The following is a 22,501-nucleotide window of genomic DNA, read 5'->3' as shown; positions in this document are numbered from 1 at the left end:
TTCTGTCGATCTTCTACAACAAATTTAAACATTTATTAATGGTTTCTTATTAAAACTCTTTAGTGTTGGTGTATTCTATACTATTTTGCAAACACCTTGTCCGACCGTCGGTTCTTCCATCTGTCCATCTGTTCGGTCGTCCATAAAATATTTTCGTCACACTTTTCTTACTTGAACGTAATTTTTTATCAGTAGTTTGACACTGATGTGTTGTGAAGTAAAAACAGTTTTCCTTTCTGTCAAACACCTTGTCCCTGTTTTCAGATACATTGAATTACAAGTTGGGTTATACTTAGCTCAACCACACGCGCAACTTCTAGTTTTCTTATATAGTATGAAGTAAGTACAGTGACCCCATGTTTGTCTTTTTAATTTTATGGAAGTATTTGTATGACCTATCTTTTCATATGTTATTTCAAAATTCTTTTAACTAGTTTTATTTCGATCAAATTAAACAGCTTGATCGTGCATAATCCTTACACAATATTGAGCAATTGACAAATGTTTCTTAAAAACAAAGGCAGTACACCTTATGGTTAATTAATTATTTGGCGGTAAAACGATAGAATCAAAAGTTCTAGTACATTGATGTAATTTGTGCTCCGGTTTTCTCCTATTGCGATCTAAAGTGGATTTGAACAGGTTATTTAAAATTTTAAATGTTTGTTACAAACAACTATAAAAACGCATCCAAATATATATATATATATATATTTATATAAAAGCAAGGCTTGGGTGCATTTTTACAAATACAACTAACGTCAAATATAAAAAGATTTCAAAAGTCATTTAATGACTTTTTAATGAAAGTTCGATGAATAAATCTAGATTTAGACATATTTGTTTTGGGAGTTACAATAAATATGTACTTTAATATTAAGTGCATTACTGTAGAAGTACAAGCTTATTATTTGCTTGAAAAGAAAATAACAAAAATGAAAATAAAATAATTGTGATAGCAGTAGCTAGAAGCTCTTTTGGCCATTATTGCTTATCTTTCATGTGTGCATGAAGTCAGTAGAATGCAATACAGATATTTTTGATAGTTCATGCAGAAAATAGAAAAACGGAGAACATCGATTTCCGCCATGTTGACTTATTATTTCATTTTGTCATGTTGGACATTTTGCGGTTTACAGTTGCTCTTTCAAAAGCTTCCGTAAAACTAAAGGCTTTAAAGAGACTGTGTCGCTTAACAAGGTTTATGTACAGCTTCAAAAATGGACACTCTCCTACATTGTAGACTGAATTGAACTCAAGACATAAATCTCTTTTTTGTTGATCTGATCATTTTCTGTTTTCAATTTCTCTCTTACATTTTGCCTCAATCACAAGAGAGGATAAACAAATTGTCTTTTAAGGGTAATAGGCAGTAACTCTTTAACTTGATAAATACCTTTATTAAAGAACAATAACTTAAATAGGGAGTCAACTGAAAAACTCGGCCATTAGACTTATTTGTAGATCTTGTCTTAGTAATCATTTTTGGTGTGTTTAGTTTCAGACTATCTATTATAATTTTTGATATAGTAGGCAAAAATTAAACCCTAGTTGGTAAAATTTGTCATTCTAGGGCAATAAATCCCAAAGGATGTCGACTGAAAGTTCTACGTAATAGACAATTGGTAGAGCTCACCATTCTGAAAATTTCTGACGGAGACTACGGACGTATACAAAGCTCACTCTGCACTATGTTTTTCGTTTATTTTTCGATTCCAAATAAAGTTAAAGAAAACACAAAAATAGTAAAATTCGTCTTGGTAATACCTTATATAAGGGGTTGACTGACGATTTCAGTAAAGTTGACTCTTTTGTAGATCTTGTCCTACTGTTTATTTATTTTTTGTTTTATTTTCTATCTATTTACTATAGTTTCCGCATACTATACGAAATTGTTTGAATTTGCCTGTGAAGGGCAATCATTCCTATAAGAAGTTTTTATTCATTTAGAATAAAATTGAGAATGATAACGGGGAATGTGTCAAAGAGACAACAACACGACAAAAGAGCAGAATACGGCCCAAGGCGACCAATTGGTCTTCAACAAAGTAAAAAAACAACATACAAGACTACTAAAGGCCAGAGGCTCCTGACCTGGGTCAGGCGGCAGGGTTTATTTGAAGATATTGTTGTCAAGATAATTTTTTAGGTTTACAGTTTATGTCTTTCTTCTATGATTTCCACAAACAAGTCTTCTTTCAAGAACAGGAAAATACTACGAGAAATCGACTGACAAAAGTGACCACGTGATATTCATAAGTCAATTCTGAGGAAATTAATAAAAATTAACATGACTGTATGTATCTATAGAAGCAGCCAAACATATTACTAAAAATAAAGTCAGTAAAAAGAAATAAAGTACTCGTATGATGTATATTGTCCTGATATAGATAAAATCATAGTTAATATTAAATGGTTTAATAAACAGATAACCACCCAACTTATAAATACCACCCATTTAAGTTGCATATATCAAATAAATTGTGGATAATTGGATATTTGTACTCATAATGAGATGAACCAATAAAAGTACCATCACCACGATTTGTTGCGTTATTAAGCAGGATATATAACGAAAGTATACAGATTGATCGTCATTCAGTATAATCTGTTCAATACATCAGTACATCATTACAACTATGAAGTTACAGGTACTATGCGTACTTGTATTTGTCTGTGGAGTTAGTTGTATGAACCGAAATATTTTCAGAAAGTATTTAGGTAAGTTAAATAAAGCAATTTTAATATTCAAATTACTATGCTTTTTAAAGTAATGTTTACATTTTACTATGATAAGAAAGAGATCTAGAAAGAAGACAATAACAATTCTTAAGTCCAATCAAAATAGGAAAATAACAGTAACTGTATAATTTCAGAACGTATTTAGGCAAGTTTTAACAAGCAATTTTGAAATTCAAATTACTGTGTAAGTTAAAGTAATCATCTACATTATTATGATAAGAAAAAGATCGAGAAAGGACACAATAACAATTCTTGATTCTAATCAAAAGAAATGTTGCAATAATAATTCATAAGTTCAATCACAATAATTAACGAACGGCAAAAACAATAACTAAATATTTTTAGAACGTATTCAGGAAAGTTTAATCAATCAATTTTAATATACAGATTACTATGTACTTTAACGTGTACTTCATATATAAACTCTAAAAATAAAGAGGAGACAGTAAGGGTCAATAACAATTCATAATATCAATCAAAATAGTAAACGAAAGACCACAACAATAACTAAACAATTTTCGGATGAGCAATTTCAATATGCAAATTACCATGTATTTCAAATAACTCTTCATATATTACTATAAAAAGATGGAGAAACAGAGAGGGTGCAATACAAATGCACAAGTACAATCGAAATAGTCAAAGAAAATACATACAACAATACCTTAACACAAGTAACAAAGAAAGTTATGACTTCAGCTTTCAGAAGTTTGAATGCAATAACGTCCTTGTGAGCAATCGTATTAACTGATATATATATATATATATATATATATATATATATATATATAATATATAAAAGAGGGACGAAAGATACCAAAGGGACAGTCAAACTCATAAATCTGAAACAAACTGACAACGCCATGGCTAAAAATGAAAAAGACAAACAGAAAAACAATAGTACACATGACACAACATAGAAAACTAAAGAATAAACAACACGAACCCCACCAAAAACTAGGGGTGATCTCAGGTGCTCCGGAAGGGTAAGCAGATCCTGCTCCACATGTTGCACCCGTCGTGTTGCTTATGTGATTACAAACATATTGTATAAATGTCTAAGAATATAACTTAAACACACTAATTAATACATTAAAAAGTTCTATTAGATGTTAAATAGACATACGCAATATTTCTCTAAACAAATTAGCTTCATCAGGCGTGTGCATCTCTCAAGCTGAAATCGGATGCATGACAAAAAATATTTGTGTAGCTAAATCTATACAAGAGTTGAGGAAAAGTGTAACATATTGATTGATGTTGCATAAAATATGTTTGTAGCTACAACTACATGAACTTGGAATAAAAGTTTAACACATTTATAGATGTTCGATAATTGTATGAATTTCTATAAATTAATTTGTATGATTTCAAGATAATTATGGTTTTGATTAGTTTTTAAATCTTTTTTCGTCTCTCTCATTGAGTCCATCAGGTTCAAGAGTTCGTAACTGGTGCATCCAAAATCTCTTTCTTTTTTGTCTTCCTTGTGTATCCCAATTTTGATTTTTCTCAATGATTTGAAATGTGACGTTTTCAAAATCATGTCCTGCTCTTCAAAGGTGTCTTGTAATTGGGCAGTTCCTTTCTTTTGTATAAAATGACCGATGGTTATTTAGTCGGATGTTAAATGGTGTTTCTGTTTCACCAACATATTGTATTTTGCAAGTTCCACACGTTAGAACATAAATGCAATTTTGCGTTTTGCAATTTGATGTTATGAATATGTTGTATTTTTTCTTTGTGACTGTGCTGACGAATTGGGTTTCGATAGTGGCGACTCTGCAGCACTTACAATTGCCCCTTCCGCATGGTGTATAACCTCCGATTGTTGATATCTCCTGTTTAGATACTTTGGATGTTACTAGAATATCTTTGAGGTTTTTGGGTCTGCGGTAAGCCATAACGGGAGGTGATGGAAAAATCTCTTTTAAGGAAGGATCATTTTCAATAGGACGCCAGTGTTTGTGGACAATTGATGAACGATTTGTCAGGTCAGGATGAAAGCTAACAACAAACGGGATTTTATTTGTCTGGGCCGTCTTTTCTTTGTATTCAAGTAGGTTTGTTCGGTCTTTTTCTTTTGCTTTACCGAAAGCTTCTGAAATATTTTTGTTCTTATAACCTCTTGATTTAAGTTGCTGTCTGAGTTGCCCCAAACGATGGTTTAATTTTGATTCCGATGAACAAATCCGTTTTAACCTGATGGCTTGGCTGTACGGAATGCTCCTGGAGCAGTGTTTCGGGTGGCAACTCTTTGGAGAGAGAAATTGGTGTTTATCAGTTTTTTTGGTGTGAAGGTCGGTTGTCATGACTCCGTTTTCTAAAGTTATGATGGTGTTTTGTCTAGTAGAACTTCGATTATCGAAAAATCGATAACTCGAAAAAAAAATAATTATGGTCCCTTCAAGTTTCAGTCTTCTTGTCCATACGGACCACCAGAGTTTAACGGATCTGCGACATTTATCCAATGCCATGCAGTGGTGTCAATAATTAAGCGTCAATATACACTTTTGATTGAACATCTGTATACAACACTCAAAGCCGTTCGTTTATAATTACTATAATTATTACATAGGATGCAACAATTAATGTATATAATTATCGTGGTTTACTATTGCAATAAAATCATTACTTCACATGTGAAATAAATCCGATAATTTCACTCCTCTGATGTCATACAACAATGGGTGACTTTGCATCAAAACGATTTGGGAATGCGTAGAAAAAGATATAGTTCCTTGCATTTTCTACTTTGTTTCCATTGAAAACCAGAGGATCATTGTAAGTAAAAGAATAACTAAAAACGAAGATTCTAATATAAAAATATAGTCAACTCTTGACCAAACAACATACGGGCATTTGTGAAGTAATGTGTTGTTCAGTCACTTGGCGAATATTTTCGATTTTTGATTTCTTCGATTAGTTATTCTTTAAGTTTCTGTACTATGATCTGTTAATTTCTCAAGCGACACTATTGAAATGTAAATCAAAGTTTTCCTTTTGGATTGTGTTTTTTACTTTGTTGTTATAATTTTTGAAAACTATAAAGTTTTAATCATATATTATTTCCGTTTTTCTAGTGGCAAGACAACAAAGATTATTGGAAAGACATCGTGGAGACAGCGGCAGTAAAGGTAATATTAGCCAGAAGTAACAATGAATGTTCATAGGCATTGGACATCAATCACAGGTCATGTATATGATCAAGACTCATAGGCATTGGACATCAATCACAGGTCCTGTATATGATCAAGACTAGCAAAAGACATAAATGAATTCAATTTACATAAATAATGTAAATAATCACTTTTTATTGTCTCAAGTTAATTGTTTGGTCATCTAATCTAATAGAACAGTGATCAAAGATACTATAACTAACCAACGTTTAAGATGAAATACAACTATGTATTGTAAATAAATTTGTGTTGACCACTCACTTGTGTTGACCACTCACTTGTGTTGATTTCTAGATGTCTTCCAGTTGTTTGCGTCATCGTTTGGCTGTCTATCTTACATATAAAAAGTATAACAAAAATGCTGAACCCAAAGATTAAAAAAAGGAAGTCAATACAATCGGACAAAATCAAACGTAATCAATCAATTGAACTAGTGCAAAATAACTCTTATATTTCTACTTGGTTCAGACATTAAAACAACCTGACCAAAGAGAAGAAAACACCGATAAAAATGTTTTTTGTAGTTGATAGCACATAACGTATATAACACACACCTTCGCGATACAGTACAAATTAAAAAAAGTATATATTAATACAAGGTTAAACAGAAACAAAAGCAACACTGCTAAAACCCCTCGTGCATCCTGTTTTAGAGATTTCCAATAAATTGACATTACTCAACATAACCAACCTATCTGACGGTATCTCGGCCAATTAGATTGAAGCATGACGGAGGAAGCATAGACTGCATGAATTTTAAAAATTAACACAAACTACTATTTTAGTTCTTTACATATTTTTTTTTTATCAAATTTAGGATGATTTCATTGACAACAACCTTGAAAGGGAATAATTATTCAGTTATCGGTAATCAAATGAACCGATCATTACTTCGTCATTTCACTTGACCCATATCTTTATCTCTCAAACGAAGATTCTTAAAGCTACGTAATCAAAATTAAGTTTGAAAAAATAAAAAATAAAAGAATCTGAAGCGAGATCACATTCACATTTTTGATTTAAAAGTTATGATTAAAACAAAATTTCAAACACGCCGGAATATAAAAGGTGTACGCGATTTGATTTTCCTTCTTTTTTCAGTATACTTCTATAATTCATTAAAAGATACTTCTGTCAAAGGTAAAAACCACCGTCAGATCACTGATGCATCTTTCTGATAGTACTTGGTCACCGTTCCGTAGAATTTTATCAAATGTAATTTATGTGGATGCATCTCCAAGACAAAATATGGTGACACTTAACTGAATCAGTTAATCGTTTATAACTTGTCTCTAATTATAATAATGCATGGATTCTAGGAAGAGACAGTACAAACGCATGCGTTATTGAATTTGTTTTTCTAATTTTCTAAAATGGCTGATGTTTAACTTCTACAAATGCTTATGAAAAGCGGACATTTGTTAAGTAGGATGATCATTTTAGTGTAATGACCAACTTTTGATAGAAAGGTCTATTATATTTACTGGTCTGTGCATCCTTCCGTCCTTCCGTTCTGTTCAATATATAAACGTCTTAAATTATATACCAAATTAGAGTTTGACCCGGATTAAGTGGTGCACTGTCTCTTTGGTCGCGCGTTCGCCTCGACAGTAACTTCTCAAAGGTGATCGAGGGAATAGAAATATGGTCAATATTTGTCTTGTTCCGATCGGCAGTTAAACCATTGACAAAGTGGAGAGTCCGTTTGGTTGTGTAGGATTTACAAATACGCAGTCCCGTCCGGTCAGCTTGGGAACGATAAATCTGATGCCTCTTGTAGATAGAATGCCATGATCTCTACACGTTAATAATACATGAAATATATGCCACTGGAGGTTAAACAACTATCTATCAATCAATCAACAGTTGCGTAACTTGAATTTTATATCTGGTGACGAAAATGATTTGAATCTTAGCAGTCAATGCCTCAACTTGGTTAAAAGATGTCAATGTCAATAGGGAGTGGAAGGTTAATTGAAAATATGAATCGCAAAATAGGTGTAGGTGATCATCCTCTTGAGAGGTCACACACTGGCTAAAAATCCTGTCTACGAAGAATCCCGATTTTTGGAATTTTATCCTGAAATAATATTTCTAGTGCGCAGTCAATATATTTCAAAGAAACTGCTGGTTGAAGGTTTAATTCTCAGTATTCATTTACAGACAGATCGATCCTGGTCAGAACAAAAAAGTGAATTATATGTATGACCTTCTCTAAAATGCTTTTGTACTATGTCTTTTAACTTTAAACGTTTAGCTATTGTTCAAATGTTTGGATGATAATACCTGGGTTAACTATGCAGTCTTAATTATATTACAAAGTTAGAATAGTACTACAACAAAATGTAGGAGTGCCAAGTGTCTGTGGAAAATTTTGTCCACCAAAAGTAACAAGTTAGTTGTCAAAAAAAAGTAATCAAGCATCATATAACTTTCACATACAGTTTTACCTCTTGTTTGAATCAGTTTTTGCGAGGTATACTTTGTCTGTTACTTAAATAAAAGATATTTGCATCTAGAAAGAAAGTTTTCAAGACGTTAAATATGGAGAATGAGTGAGTAAAGAGTAACGCAGTCGACGTTTTCAACCGTCGTCACTCACTTAGTATACTTAATACTATGAAATACCAGGTATGATTTCTCTTTATCACTGTTTTTTAATGGTCAAAAATTTGGTTAGGCGGTTGTCTCATTGCGCCAATGAAAGCTAGACCACTGCTCGAGTGCGGGAATGTTTGGGCTCTATCCTCGTCCGTTATAAATCGAATATTGGCTGCCTCTCTGCCAAGTACGCAATATTTAGGAGTTAAAGCAAAGATTGGTCGGTCCGGGGTAACAATTATGTGTCCGGGTAGAAAGTTTGGGTCACTTTCATCTTCTTGTCCTAAATATGTATATGTAAAATACATATGCAACGAACATTTATATATATGACCCTACATTGTATTAATACTTCATTTTTTTTGTTCAACTTTTAACGTAACCTATACCCCCTTCCAAAATCCTGGGTCCGCATTTGGCAACAAAATCTTATTATATCATGTTGTTCAATGTTTCTTACCATACACATTTCCGTTAATGATTTATTCGGTAAAATGTATTCGGTGACCCTTTTAATTGTTTATAAATAAAAAGGATAAAATACTATAATTTAGTTTACTTCAAGGGATAGAACAAAATTTGTCTGAAAATGTCTTTTGTATCTGGAGTCCGATACCATTCCATTCCCGTTAATCCAATTAATACAGACAAATTCCTAATCAAACCCCTTTATTCTAAAAAATCACATTTTTGGTAATTTTTTTATCAAAATATTTTGAAATAAATGAAAATACGTTTGTTTAGAAATTAAATAGAAGCGATAGTTAAAAGAAAAATACTTCATTTTAACAAATTTTATAAAAAGATAGAAAGACAGAAAAAAGTATAATGGAGCGTACAAAGTATATTGACAAATAATTGTCATAATCAAAATCATGAAAGATAACTCAAATCGTACGTATAAAAGGTATAGGATACGTGTTTTATACGTTATCTTATGTCAGTAAAAAAAAGCGGGAATCTTGAAAATGACGTGATAATAAAAAATACAAGATATCTATCATTCTTCGTTATGATGAAAACATTATATCTGGACGAAAATTACAGTGTGTGATTTTAAAAGTCTTGGAATACTTTGTTTAAACTTGAGCGAAGTATTTAATAAAATTCAGTGTTTGGCAATAACCAGTCCTATAAGTTCCGTACGTCGACTTTCGTACGTATGTTATTGTATTGGAATCTCTAATACACCCAACAACTTCCTATAATGATCATAATGATTGTGTTGCATCGAGTTGGTATAACATTTTTAAAAGTCGTGTAATTAACCCTTCGAACATTATCGAATGCATTGTCTAACTATTGGTTAAAAAAATTATCAACGCTGTTATTTTATACTCATAAAAGACTTATCTGAACACTACAGATCCTAGATTATAGGTGCTTAAAACAATTTCTTTTGAAAAATTATATTCAGAAAAGTTCCCTGTGCTAAACATACTATTTTTCATATGTGACGTCAACATATTACCAATGTAATACTCAAAGGTACATTCTTCAAGTTTTAAGATAACGTTCTCCATGCATGAATTTATTATTCCTGATAAATAACATATTATAAATAGACAAGCGGGTATGCTACTACGCACCTTAGTTTTTACATTAATTTGCATCAATTATCACAAAGACATTTCTCCTTAAATCTCATTCTTTTCTTATGTTTATTCAAATTTGAACATTTTTTTTTTGGTTACAAGTCGGTAAGATGGCAGTTGTTTTTTACCTTTTCAGTTGATTGATAGTGTCTGATTTTGTTAGTTTTAATGGACTGTCTCTTTTTGAATTTTACTCGGAGTTCTGTATTTTTGTTACACTTTTTTACAAACCTATCTTGAATTAGTTAACGTATCTTCCTCAAATTCGAAATGTGAATCAAGTACAGTTAAACTATTACCGTTATGTTATTATAAAATCGTATGATAAATAAGCACTAAAGAGGTTAACTTCGTTATGAAAATTAACAGACAGAACGATTGAATATCAAAAACATTACATGGGATTCAATGCTCTAGGATTACACATTTCCAAGAAGTCTGCACATACTACCGGAGATGTGATCTTCGAGGCACTCAACATATTTACAGAACGATTTTTGATTGACTAATGTACCTTTAAAAATAAGATTTCGTCACTGATTACAGAAAAGGATAACAATAAAATGGTATCATATTTCGAGTCAAATATCTGCATCTATATATATAGCTAGTTGAGTGGGCTTGCCTGATTCCCAATTCATTTGAATTTCGTTGAATAGAGCATTGCTTAAAATAAATTAATTATTTCTAGTTGTTCTAAATACTATAGTGTGGTTAAAATATAATGGTAGAAAGTAAAATAACAAAAATACCAAACTCCAAGGAAAATTTATTATCATAATTATTTTCAGAGGATGACGTATTCGACGATGATGAGGTAGTCACACTAACTTGTGGCGAAGGGGAAGTAATTCGTGTGGTGAATGCCAACTATGGTAGTCAAGCAAAACCTCGTCAACCGAGAAAAAATCGTAAACATGGAAAAGGAGGTAAAGGAGGCAAATCTGGAAAAGATCAATGTAGCGATCCACAGTCCTTGGTGAAAGTGGAGGGCGAATGTAATGGGAAACAAACATGTGAATTTACGGTCAGTGACCTTTTCAATGAAGATGATTGTATAAACGAGGAAGAGGTTGCAGTAAGGTCAGGGTCAAAGTCCGGCAATGATATTCAACTCTGGTTGGATTACCAATGCATACCTCGTAAGTTTTTAAATGTTTAGATTAAGCACATGACAATAATCATCGTTAAATATCAAAGAAACCCCTATAATAATGCTTAGACGTTTTTTTATTGCTACACTTGCAGTATTTCTGATTTCTGATTTAAGTCTTTGTCAATATGAAAACGATAAGGACTTGACTAAGGTGTCGTTTTTATACGCCCGTCAAAATTTTGACGGGACGTATTATGGTATACAAATGTCCGGTGTCCGTCTGTCCGTCTGTCTGTCCGTCTGTCTGTCCAGCGTAAACATGTCGCACCGTAACTTGAGAACGACTTATTCAAATTTCATGAAACTTAATATAGTTGTTTCTCATGATGGTCAAATGATCTGTATACTTTTTGGTGAAAATGAGATTTAAACTTTTTGAGTTACAGCACTTTGTAATTAAAACAGGATCAAACAGGGGTGTGTTTTTTTCACATGTCGCACCGTATCTCAAAAACGATTCTTGATTATGGCTTAAAACTTTAAACACTTCTTAGTTATATTAATCTCAATATCTGTATACTTTTTGGTGATGATTGAAAATTTCATTTTTGAGTTATTGAGTATTTTGTAAAAAAGGGGGAGGGTTTTTTTTTACATGTTGTGCCGTATCTCAAAAACAATTTATGATTATTGCTTAAAACTTTACACACTTCTTTGTTATATTAATCTAAAGATCTGTATACTTTTTGGTGATGATTCAAAATTTCATTTTTGAGTTATTGAGTATTTTGTTAAACAGGGGAGGTTTTTTTTACATGTCGCGCAGTATCTCAAAAATAATTTATGATTATTGCTTAAAACTTTACACACTTCTTTGTTATATTAATCTAAAGATCTGTATACTTTCTGGTTTTGATTCAAAATCTTATTTTAGTGATATTTAGTTTTTTGTAAAAAGAAAACAGGGTGGGGGGTTTCACATGTCCCGCCGTGTCTCAAAAACAATATATGGTTATTGCTTAAAACGTTCTCAGAAACTATTTATGATTATTGCATAAAACTTCCACACAAGACGTCGGGCGTATCATGCGCTCATGGCGCAGCTGTTTATTTTCAATAATCTACCTTTTATTGCGAAACAATGTACAAAAAACATAAACATAAAACATGCACGTGATTTAAGGAACAGTCGTTTAGCGGTTCAAACATCTTTCTGGGCGATGAATAAGAATGTGCCGAAATAAAACACCATAGATTACTAGTATATTTTTTGATTTATCAATTTATCTATTTATTTGAATTAAATAATAAACTATTATCATTCCAGATCCATGTGTAAACTATTACTGTGCACATGAAGGTATATGCGTTTTAGTCGATCTGATAGATTTGACCCCTCGATGTCATTGCGTGAACGAGTGGACAGGTGCCCATTGTGACGGTAAGCTTTTAAAAAAATAATAGATCGTTGGCTCTTTAACGTTACCCTTTAATAATTTTAATTTGCAAAAGTACACTGCAAAATTTGCTTTTAATATGAGGCAGGCATTACCTGTGAATGGGGACGAAGTTTGTTTAAATTATTTTTTTTGTATTTTAAATATTTGTTAAAAAAAAAAGATACGGAAATACCGTAACGTTTCCGATTTTGGTTCTGTTAGGGATTTTACTTGTGACGTTATTTAAGTTATGACGTCATGTTCAATGTAAACAAAGAAACGCAATGCATCAGGTAGGCCTAACGTTTATTCATGCCAAAGACAAAGAATGATTAAAAATGAAATATTGATATTGTGTTCCCTGAGTTCCTATATTTTACTAGACTAATCAAAGTCTCACGACAACAAGACCGGAAGAAGGAAGAAGAGTTATGTGTTCTGCGCAGATCCGGAAATTAAAAAACACGACAAAAAAAATTGAACGATTTTGAGTTCATTAGTACAATGAAAAATTCGGGAAATTTTCCCCTTTTTTTTTTTTTTTTTTTTTTTTTATTGAAGTATGACTATCAATCTTTCAAATACCTGAAGTTTAATCTAGATATATAGCTGAAATACAATCTTATTCAAAATAAACTCCAAGAAAAACTGTTTACCGGAAACAGATGGAAATGTTTTATAAATAACCCTCCCAATCTCAGATGAACTTTGGAAATCCGATAGTCTCTTGATTTTTTTAATGCCAGATGATATAAATACATTAAAATAATGATATTTTAATTTTTTTATGTTATATTAAAATTTGTGTAAACGACTAACACTATTCAGTTTATCTGTCTAAAGATTCCTTGAAATTCTGGTTCTTATGACAAGAAGATCTCAACTCAGATAGCTGTGTTAGTGGAGCTATTGGGGTTAGTTTTAACATCATGTGCAATAGTGTTGTTGAATAAAAAAAACCACAGAATTTGAATAATACTATCCATCAAAATATACAAACCTTTTGTAGCAATACCATTTCTTTTAATTGTTTATTTTTACACATACACTTTAATTGTTTGCTCACGCTTTGATTTTACGTAATCTTTCAATTTTGTTTGAATACTACTAGTAATTGATCGACAGTATTGATAGTATACTCATAAAAGCGGCGATAGTAATATAAAAAAAATATAAACTTTAATTAAACAATTGAATAGACAACCCATGCGAAGCAGACCCGAGCCCATGTCCAGCAAAAAGCACGTGTTCAATAAATAGTGATGGAAGTGCCAGTTGCTGTTGTGAAGAAGGATATACAGGAGATCAGTGCGACGTATTAGGTTTGAATTTAAAACATTATTTTATTCACAAGGATGCATATAACTGACTTTCAATGGTTCAATCACACCTAACAGCTTTCAAGATAAAGGTTATTGAAGTTTATGGAAGCATGTTCCATTTAAATAGATATTGTATGTTTCAAAATTGATCTTTTTAAATGTTCATATAAACTATGCTTTTGTAATAGAAAGAAAAAAAACTAAAATACAGAGCTCCGAGGAAAATTCAAAATGGAAGTAGATATAAGAAGATGTAGTATGAATGCCAATGAGACAACTCTCCATCCAAGTTACAATTTGTAAAAGTAAACCATTATAGGTCAATGTACGGTCTTCAACACGGAGCCTTGACTCACACCGAACAGTAAGCTATAAAGGGCCCCAAAAATGAACTAAAGTCCATTATCAAATGGCAAACTCAAAATCTCAAAACACATCAAACGAATGGATAAAAACTGTCATATTCCTGACTCGATACAGACAATCTTGCAATCAAAGCGTTTGTTTATAATAACTGTAAATATCGCAACTTTTACTTTTCTGTTTTGCAAAAATATACTTTTCGAATGTGTTTTGAATTTTTTCAAAGTTTAATAGCATTGTTTGCTATGAAAAAAGTAAAATCACAAAAATACTGAACTCCGAGGAAAATCAAAAAGGAAAGTCCCTAATCAAATGGCAAAATCAAAAGCTCAAACACATCAAACGAATGGATAACAACTGTCATATTCCTGACTTGGTACAGGCACTTTCTTGTGAAGAAGATGGTGGATTAAATCTGGTTTTAAAGCTAGCTAAACTTCTTGCATGTATGACAGTCTCATAAAATTCCATTATATTGACAATTATATGTGAACAAAGCAAACAGATATAATAGGTAAATTGTCAAAAATAGGGGTACAGCAGTCAACATTGCGTTATATTCTTATTCACTATAAATAAAAACACAATTATGTCAACAAAGAAAACAAAAAGGTATATTGACAAAGCACATAAACAAAAACGAAAGACCAGATTGATTAATACAAAAGATATCTGTTTGCGAACAGTTCCTGACATTCACTGTTCATTGCAACGTTTGAATTATAATTGGGAACAGTAAATCAGTATTTGAGAACTACTCTCAAGGACTTTAATGAATTAAGCAATACATGGATGCTGAAATAATATCCCTTTTTGTCATCCTAAACCTATATCAAAGATACCAGGCTTGTCATTTAAAACTTCAGAAATAGGACTCATCGGTGACACTCGAATTAAAACAGTTTGAAAACCACAAACGACATTAATCTAACCGATATGTTCAAAATATGTTCATAGCTTCTTTGGGACAGACTGTAATCACTATAATAATAAATCTCGCATTTTAAACTTTCTTCAAAAATCTCAATGATAAATGCGCGAAATATTTTTCTTATTATAGTCAATCAAATGGAGACGATATGTTTTACGCTATAGCATTTTATAATTTATTTTAATGGTTGTTATGCTATTTTTTTATTTATTTTTTATATTTGTTAATCAGTGTATTTAAAACATTTACTTTATTTGAACGTAAGTGGATCCATGTACCGTTAATCCCTGCCAAAACGATGGACAATGTACCCTTGATAGCCAAGGACTTCCGGTGTGCACATGTGTAACTGGTTTTGAAGGAACATTTTGTGATGGTAAATAGTTTTCATGTATACTTTATAAAGAACATTAAAGTCTTTAAAGAAAATGTTCATTTGAACAATGTCCAATCTGTAGATTATGTGCACTACGTTATTAGAATTGATGCTTGTAAGTTTTTAACTTAAAATAATTGTGCAAGGGTTTCATGTTTTATAATAAAAATAGCAATACATTCAATATCGATCGTGTTCTGAATTTCAATTTCGCTACTGCATGATAATTTCTTTTGATTGTTTTTTTTTTCCTTTTTCTTTTTTTTTTATCTTTTGGTGTTTAAAACATAAATACATTTTACGTAACGTTTAACATATACATTGTGAGCTGTGTATGAAATAATTTGAGGGTATGAATATATTAATACTGGAAAAAATAAACGGAATATGTTTCCTATTTGCATTGCCAGTATTCTTAGAGTAATACTATGTTCAATTCAGTATAGAGGCGTAGTGTTGTTAATTACATTTTCTTTAAAGCTACTGTCTTTCAACAATATAGTTATTTGTTTTTGTTTCTTTCTTACTTTGTACTTTAAACTTAATTTTATTATTGTATAGGTAAAATGACTCCAAATAGGTGTATTGTTTTGTGGTATAAAATCACCAATTTATTTTATCAAAAGTAATACAATACACTAATTATGTTTTCAGTCAATTGTCAGTGGCCAATGGGTACATGCCCTACAGGTTTTACCGAGATACCCGCGGGTAGTAGAAATTGCTATTATACGTGTGATACGGAAACTGGTTGGCTTAGTGCAGTGGTATAATATTTTTTTATTTTCATTTTTATTTTTATAGCCAGTGTATTTTTGAAACCATTTATAAGATTTCTATTTCACGATTTAATGTTTGAATAAAAAAAATTATGTTTTTTCGTACTTATTTAATATGACGCTGTTTTGATAATTATACTGGTATTTGAATACAATGAAATAATGATCATCTTTTGCATAAAGGAATAATTTCTTATTTCGTTTTAGTTCGAGTGTCGAGCACGAGACGCGTATCTTTGGGAACCAAATACTCCAACGGAGCTTACTGTTGTTGGTCAAGTTCTGGATGGAGAAGGTAAAGACACTATTTTGTCTTCTATTGATGCATATCTAAATTTATTGCAGAATATGAAAATGGTTGCATATCATTCGTATGGGCTTGGTTCCATTCTAATAAATATTCTAGTACAAAATACATGCATATATCGAACAGAACAGTCGTCTAATATATTTATTAACATATCATAAAAAGATATATACCGATGAGACTAAAATAACTAACAACGCCATCACATAAAAAAAACGATGACTGCAAAACGGATAAGTAGATGTGGCGGAATTGACAATGAGACAACTTTCAACAAGTGTTCAATGATAAGTGCACGCAATGTAAGTAACCTAAAGGTCTTCAAAAATACGCCATCAAAAATGAGCGAAATTCATAGCGTTTCGTAAGCTATAAAAGACGTATACATGACAAAATGCAAAACAATTCAAACAAGAAAACTAAAAGATTTATTTATAAGTAAACAATGTTTGAAAAACTAATATGACAGTAGACAGACATGAATCAACGAAAACCTCTGAACAAGAGGTTCCACAAACCACTATATAAAACACTAAAGACTGAGAAAAACGAACACCATTGACAATTTTGTGTTTATTTTTGTGTAGACAAAATTCCCTTTTGTGACACAAAATAGACTTTTGTGACAATTTTCACTTCTGTTTAACAAAACTCAATTTTGTCTACACAAAAATAAACACAAAATTTAATTTTGTGACAAAATCTCAATTTTGATTGCAAATTAGTTCAAAGAATCCAAACTAAACTAATTTGCATTTTGTCGCTCAATTTTCAAATTAGGTACCAAAGTAAAGTCTGTGTTACAAAAATGAATTTTGTCACGACAAAACTAAATTTTGTCCACTGAAAGATAGTTTTGTATGACAGAATTTAACTTTGTAGTATGCTACAAATTTTATTAAACTCTGAACTCATTTTTGTTGAACAAATCTCACTTTTGTCAGTACAAAATTGAATTTCGAGTACAAAACCACAAGCGTCCCATTCGGCGACCCGTAAATAATGTCACATTCACAACCATGAATTAGTTGATCGATACGATTCGTCTGCAGCGTCTAAAACTTTTAATATGTTGTACTTGTCGTAGATCTATAGACACCAAAATTGTCATATAATCTGTTGATTCAACGATTGTTTTTTTTTTGTTCGTTTTCAACATATTGGCTGAGAGTGATGATTTGCATCCCGGCTTGTTCAAATATAGAAGGAGAAGAGTATTTTTCAGTTTGCGTTCCTGGTCTCACGTTGTGTTTTTTCAAACTATTTCAAAAACTTTTGAGTTTCATTCACCTCATTTGTATTTCCTTAATGAGATTATAGCAGCTGTAATTAAGTTTGACTTTGATTTTGTATAAGCTAAACCTACTCGAATCCCAAATTCCTCGTAGGTATATTGAGCATTAAATAGTTCAGAGTTGTTAAGATTTAGAGGAATATTTAAAACAAAGATTACTAGTTGTTACATGCATATATTTTTGATGATTTGTTACATGTATATGGACAATGTCGGGGTTTTTTTTCGATTTCGTAAATAAATGTTCGGACTATGTGTCTATACAATGACTTACTTACTTCCTATTCACATTGCAGCCGACAAATATTGGACTGGTGCCTCAGATCAGACTTCTGAAGGCACGCCTACCTTTGAACTTGGATCTTTAGGCGCATTAACTCTTTCAGCTGGTGAGTCATTAGACTTCAATTTGTCTAAGAAAAGGGTGTGTAGTTATAGAAAAAAGGAGGTAATTGTATCAGGGGAAATAGCATACGTTTAAAAATAAGACAGTTACCAGTGTACACAAATAATTTTACAATAGTTCGATTATTAGAAATGAAATTATCGCCAACGTCAAATTGAAAAACATTACAAAATAGGAGGAAAAAATGACAACAACAATTCAGAATTATTTATTCATATTGATATAGATGCTTTGCTCATATAGCAAAGATTAAATGCTGAAAACTGAGTTTGTTTCTCTGTGTATACAGACTGGGTGCAGATTAATCGCATCGTGAGGTAACATTACGGAACAGTGCATTCATAAGTTAATCTTTCTTACATTACTTAAATATTGTAAGCTAACCGGAGTCATTGGTCCTAAATACTATTTAAATTACTAGTACAAAAAAAGATATAGCGTATCCATCCATATGCACAAATCACTACATGCACAGCAAAAAACACACAAAAGGTTAAGGAACAGCGCTTTTATTGCATAGCTTTTCTTCATCTATATGTCACAATGAGGCCTTCAACATGGAGAAAAACAAAACACTCACCCCACTGCAAGTGTAAGACGGCCCCTAACACCAGAATTCCTGGCAAACGACATCTAGATAAACCGTTTCAATTGATATTGAAAACGATGAGGCTGTTGTACACGGATACAATTGCTCTTTAAAATACAATTGATCTTATTGTCCGGATTTAAGGTGGTACCTAATACTGCAGAGATTTAACTCTTAAAAATCAGCTAAATTTATTAATCACTATGTATTGTAAAGGAAATATTCAATGATCAAAATAAGTGTTTGTCAAACTTCTAAATCACCAATGGATTTTTTCTGATAAAGTGGTGTCATCAATTTTTACATTTTTGTTAAAGGGTCAAGGTAAAGAATTGTCGAAGTTTTATGAAAATTAAACGAGCCAAATTAATATTAGCCAAGGTGTTGGTAACCACCTTAACAATTTGAAACATAAATATATTCAGAATCTCACTGTATCGGCCATGTTTTGTTTATGTGGGTTAATTGACTCAATCTTCAACCTGACTTGACGTTTCTGGTAATTGTTATATTTAGAGTGGTATTGGAAGTGAGAAAGGTTACATGTTTTCATCTGTAAAAATGGTATGGCAATCTCCACATTTCAGTGTTATGTATTTCACGATATAATTAAAGACATAGGATCCAGTAGCAGGGGATTTCTGATTAGCACAATTATTCGCGGAAAAAAATCAAAAGCGTTATCTTTTTTCTAATAACTACATTTTGTGCTTTACTTCAATCTTTAACTGAAGGACCATCATTTATTTCTTTCGCAATCGTTACTTCGCTGCTCCAAGAAAGTTGTATAAAGAATTCAAAAAAAATTAAATGGATAATTTTATCTCTATATGCATTTGGGATTGCAAGTAAATTGACTACAACTTTATATAACAAGAAGTCCATTTTGATATAACTAATAGGCGTATGGTTTCATGTGTAATCGCATTCAATTCTGAGACTGACCTTAAAGCCGATAAAAGTAATGAACACTTTGCCAAAAAACGTGAAAAATATCTTCAATTTGAAAGTTATTTTATTTTTTTCAGTATTGAAACATGAAATGGCCTCTGTTATAGTTTTTTTCTTTCTTAAACCTGTGCCATTATAGTGGTTAATTACAGTTCGTACTAACACTACGAAAGATCTCATCGCTTAAATCAATCTTATTTTTCAGATAGCAATGGTGTTAATTCAGACTGTGTTGCATATGAACCAGGAGACGATCTAATTTACAGAACATGTCATACTCAAAGAAAATGCGTTTGTGAGATACAGGTATTTATATATGTTACGTCTTTTTGTACTATTATCTTCTGGAGTACATGTTGTTTTTATAAATGATATATTTCTCTGTATTGTTGATATCACTAGATGAGGATCTTTGTTGATTGATGATTGCTTTATGTCGCGTCTGCTAAATTGTTGGGACATTTTTGGGTATGCTTGGAATATGACTGCAATGGAATGACAAATTTTGAGAAGAATGTTCTAGAGATCTACAAATAATCGTATCGGTTAAACTATGTAATGGTGACTGTAAAACTTGGGTAATGTAGATTTCAGTCATTTTCCCTCAAAACTTTGTAATAACAATTAATAGTTCAGTAGTCAAACGGTCTCATTGGAGTAAACAATTATATATCTAGAATAAAATAGATTTTATAGTTTAAAGACAATTTTATAAGGAATTATAAATTGCGTTAAGACGCACCAGAAAATATCTGATACAGTTTTTTATAATTTTTTTATTTTACATTTCAGATTCTCTGTGCAAAACAAAACTAGCCATACACGATAACAGACCGTCATTGAACTTCCAAGCTGTTAGATAACAGATTTTCCTTTATGATCCTCCTTATATAACTTTAGTTGTAATACAATGTAGTAACTTTGCAGTACCATTTTGTAATAGAAACTGTGTTTTTATACCATTCGGCCTAGTTTAATGATCTCTTTTTGTATATTGTAGTTATTTGAACTAATACTGAATACGCCTATAGTTATGATTTAACATCTGAGTCCAGATAATTGTGATCGAAGCGATTTCTGATCTGCCTTCTTCAGTTATATGACTACGTTGTAACTTTAAAAACTATTAGAAATTCATTAAAAATGTTGGAATTTGGGCTTTGTATTTGAAAAAAATACATTCCATTATTTGGGACATAACCATTATCATGATTATTGTCAATTTGAATACATGGTAAGTTGTGAATGATATGTATACCTTTTGTGTAATATAATTGTTTCTGTAAAGAGGTATGATTATACGATAAAGAATTGATAAAAGAGAAATGTGTCAACGAGAGCATATACAGCAGACTCCGCCGATGGGTCTTCAACGCAGCGAGAAAATTAACCCCTTGAAGCGTGCTGCAGTTGGATTCCCCAACAATATATAGGGTATACTAGTTTAGCGAAATGAATGCCACACTAAACTACAGAACTTAGAAATGAACCAAAATTTTAAAAACTCACAATACTAACATAGACTAGAGGTTCCTGGTGTAGGACAGGCGCAAATATGTGCTGTGGATACATGGCATGTTCTCTTTGAGATCGGTTCACCGTTGTGTTTTTTTTTTTAAGATTACTGCAACTATTTATGTATATTGTGTAAACGTTTGGACCCCGTGGTTTATCAATAAATGAACAACATTAAAATTGAGAATGGAAATGGGGAATGTGTCAAAGAGACAACAACCCGCCCAAATAAAAAACAACAGCAGAGGGTCACCAACAGGTCTTCAATGTAGCGAGAAATTCCCGCACCCGGAGGCGTCCTTCAGCTGGCCCCTAAACAAATATATACTAGTCCAGTGATAATGAACGCCATACTAATTTCCAAATTGTACACAAGAAACTAAAATTAAAATAATACAAGACTAACAAAGGCCAGAGGCTCCTGACTTGGGACAGGCGCAAAAATGCGGCGGGGTTAAACATGTTTGTGAGATCTCAACCCTTCCCCTATACCTCTAACCAATGTAGTAAAGTAAACGCATAACAATACGCACATTAAAATTCAGTTCAAGAGAAATCCGAGTCTGATGTCAGAAGATGTAACCAAAGAAAATAAACAAAATGACAATAATACATAAATAACAACAGACTACTAGCAGTTAACCGACATGCCAGCTCCAGACTTCAACTAAAGTGACTGAAAGATTATGATTTCATCATATGAACATCAGGCACAATCCTTCCTGTTAGGGGTTTAGTATCATACCATCATAACATATATGAGAAGAACATAACCCGTGTCATGCCAACAACTGTTTTTAGAATAAATGTGTTTAGTTCCGATGCAAAGACCTTATCAGTGACTCAATATTAACGCCAAAATATGCAATCTTTAATGACTTGACAACAGTATCGTAATTATATCCCTTCTTAATAAGTCTATTCAAAGGTTTTGTAAGTTTCTGAGGTGAATACTGACACCTTTGTGCTTTATAAAGAATATTACCATAACAAATTGGATGTGAAATACCTGAACG

At 31.8% G+C, this 22,501-nt stretch overlaps 1 protein-coding gene across 2 annotated transcripts in view; it reads left to right on the top strand.

Moving 5' to 3' along the window:
- Positions 1 to 2,424: 2,424 nt before the first annotated feature.
- LOC139527165 (sushi, nidogen and EGF-like domain-containing protein 1) overlaps positions 2,425 to 22,501 on the top strand; it is a 75,340-nt gene continuing 55,263 nt past the window's right edge. Inside the window, exons 1-11 of one of the 2 annotated variants that reach the window (XM_071322472.1) lie at positions 2,425 to 2,721; positions 5,826 to 5,879; positions 10,909 to 11,259; positions 12,541 to 12,654; positions 13,852 to 13,974; positions 15,534 to 15,644; positions 16,299 to 16,411; positions 16,631 to 16,718; positions 18,321 to 18,413; positions 20,176 to 20,276; positions 20,763 to 21,127. In XM_071322472.1, coding sequence (XP_071178573.1) covers positions 2,640 to 2,721; positions 5,826 to 5,879; positions 10,909 to 11,259; positions 12,541 to 12,654; positions 13,852 to 13,974; positions 15,534 to 15,644; positions 16,299 to 16,411; positions 16,631 to 16,718; positions 18,321 to 18,413; positions 20,176 to 20,276; positions 20,763 to 20,786 — 1,254 coding nt within the window. In that variant the 5' untranslated portion in view covers positions 2,425 to 2,639 and the 3' untranslated portion in view covers positions 20,787 to 21,127. Of the gene's footprint in view, positions 2,722 to 5,825; positions 5,880 to 10,908; positions 11,260 to 12,540; positions 12,655 to 13,851; positions 13,975 to 15,533; positions 15,645 to 16,298; positions 16,412 to 16,630; positions 16,719 to 18,320; positions 18,414 to 20,175; positions 20,277 to 20,762; positions 21,128 to 22,501 lie in introns of those variants that run through there. The other variant, XM_071322473.1, reaches the window with a different exon arrangement.

The sequence above is a fragment of the Mytilus edulis genome, chromosome 6, assembly GCF_963676685.1.
Source record: "Mytilus edulis chromosome 6, xbMytEdul2.2, whole genome shotgun sequence".
Classification (NCBI taxonomy): Eukaryota; Metazoa; Mollusca; class Bivalvia; order Mytilida; family Mytilidae; genus Mytilus; species Mytilus edulis.
The sequence above is the reverse complement of the archived record's forward strand: the minus strand, read 5'-3'. Positions and strand labels throughout refer to the sequence as shown.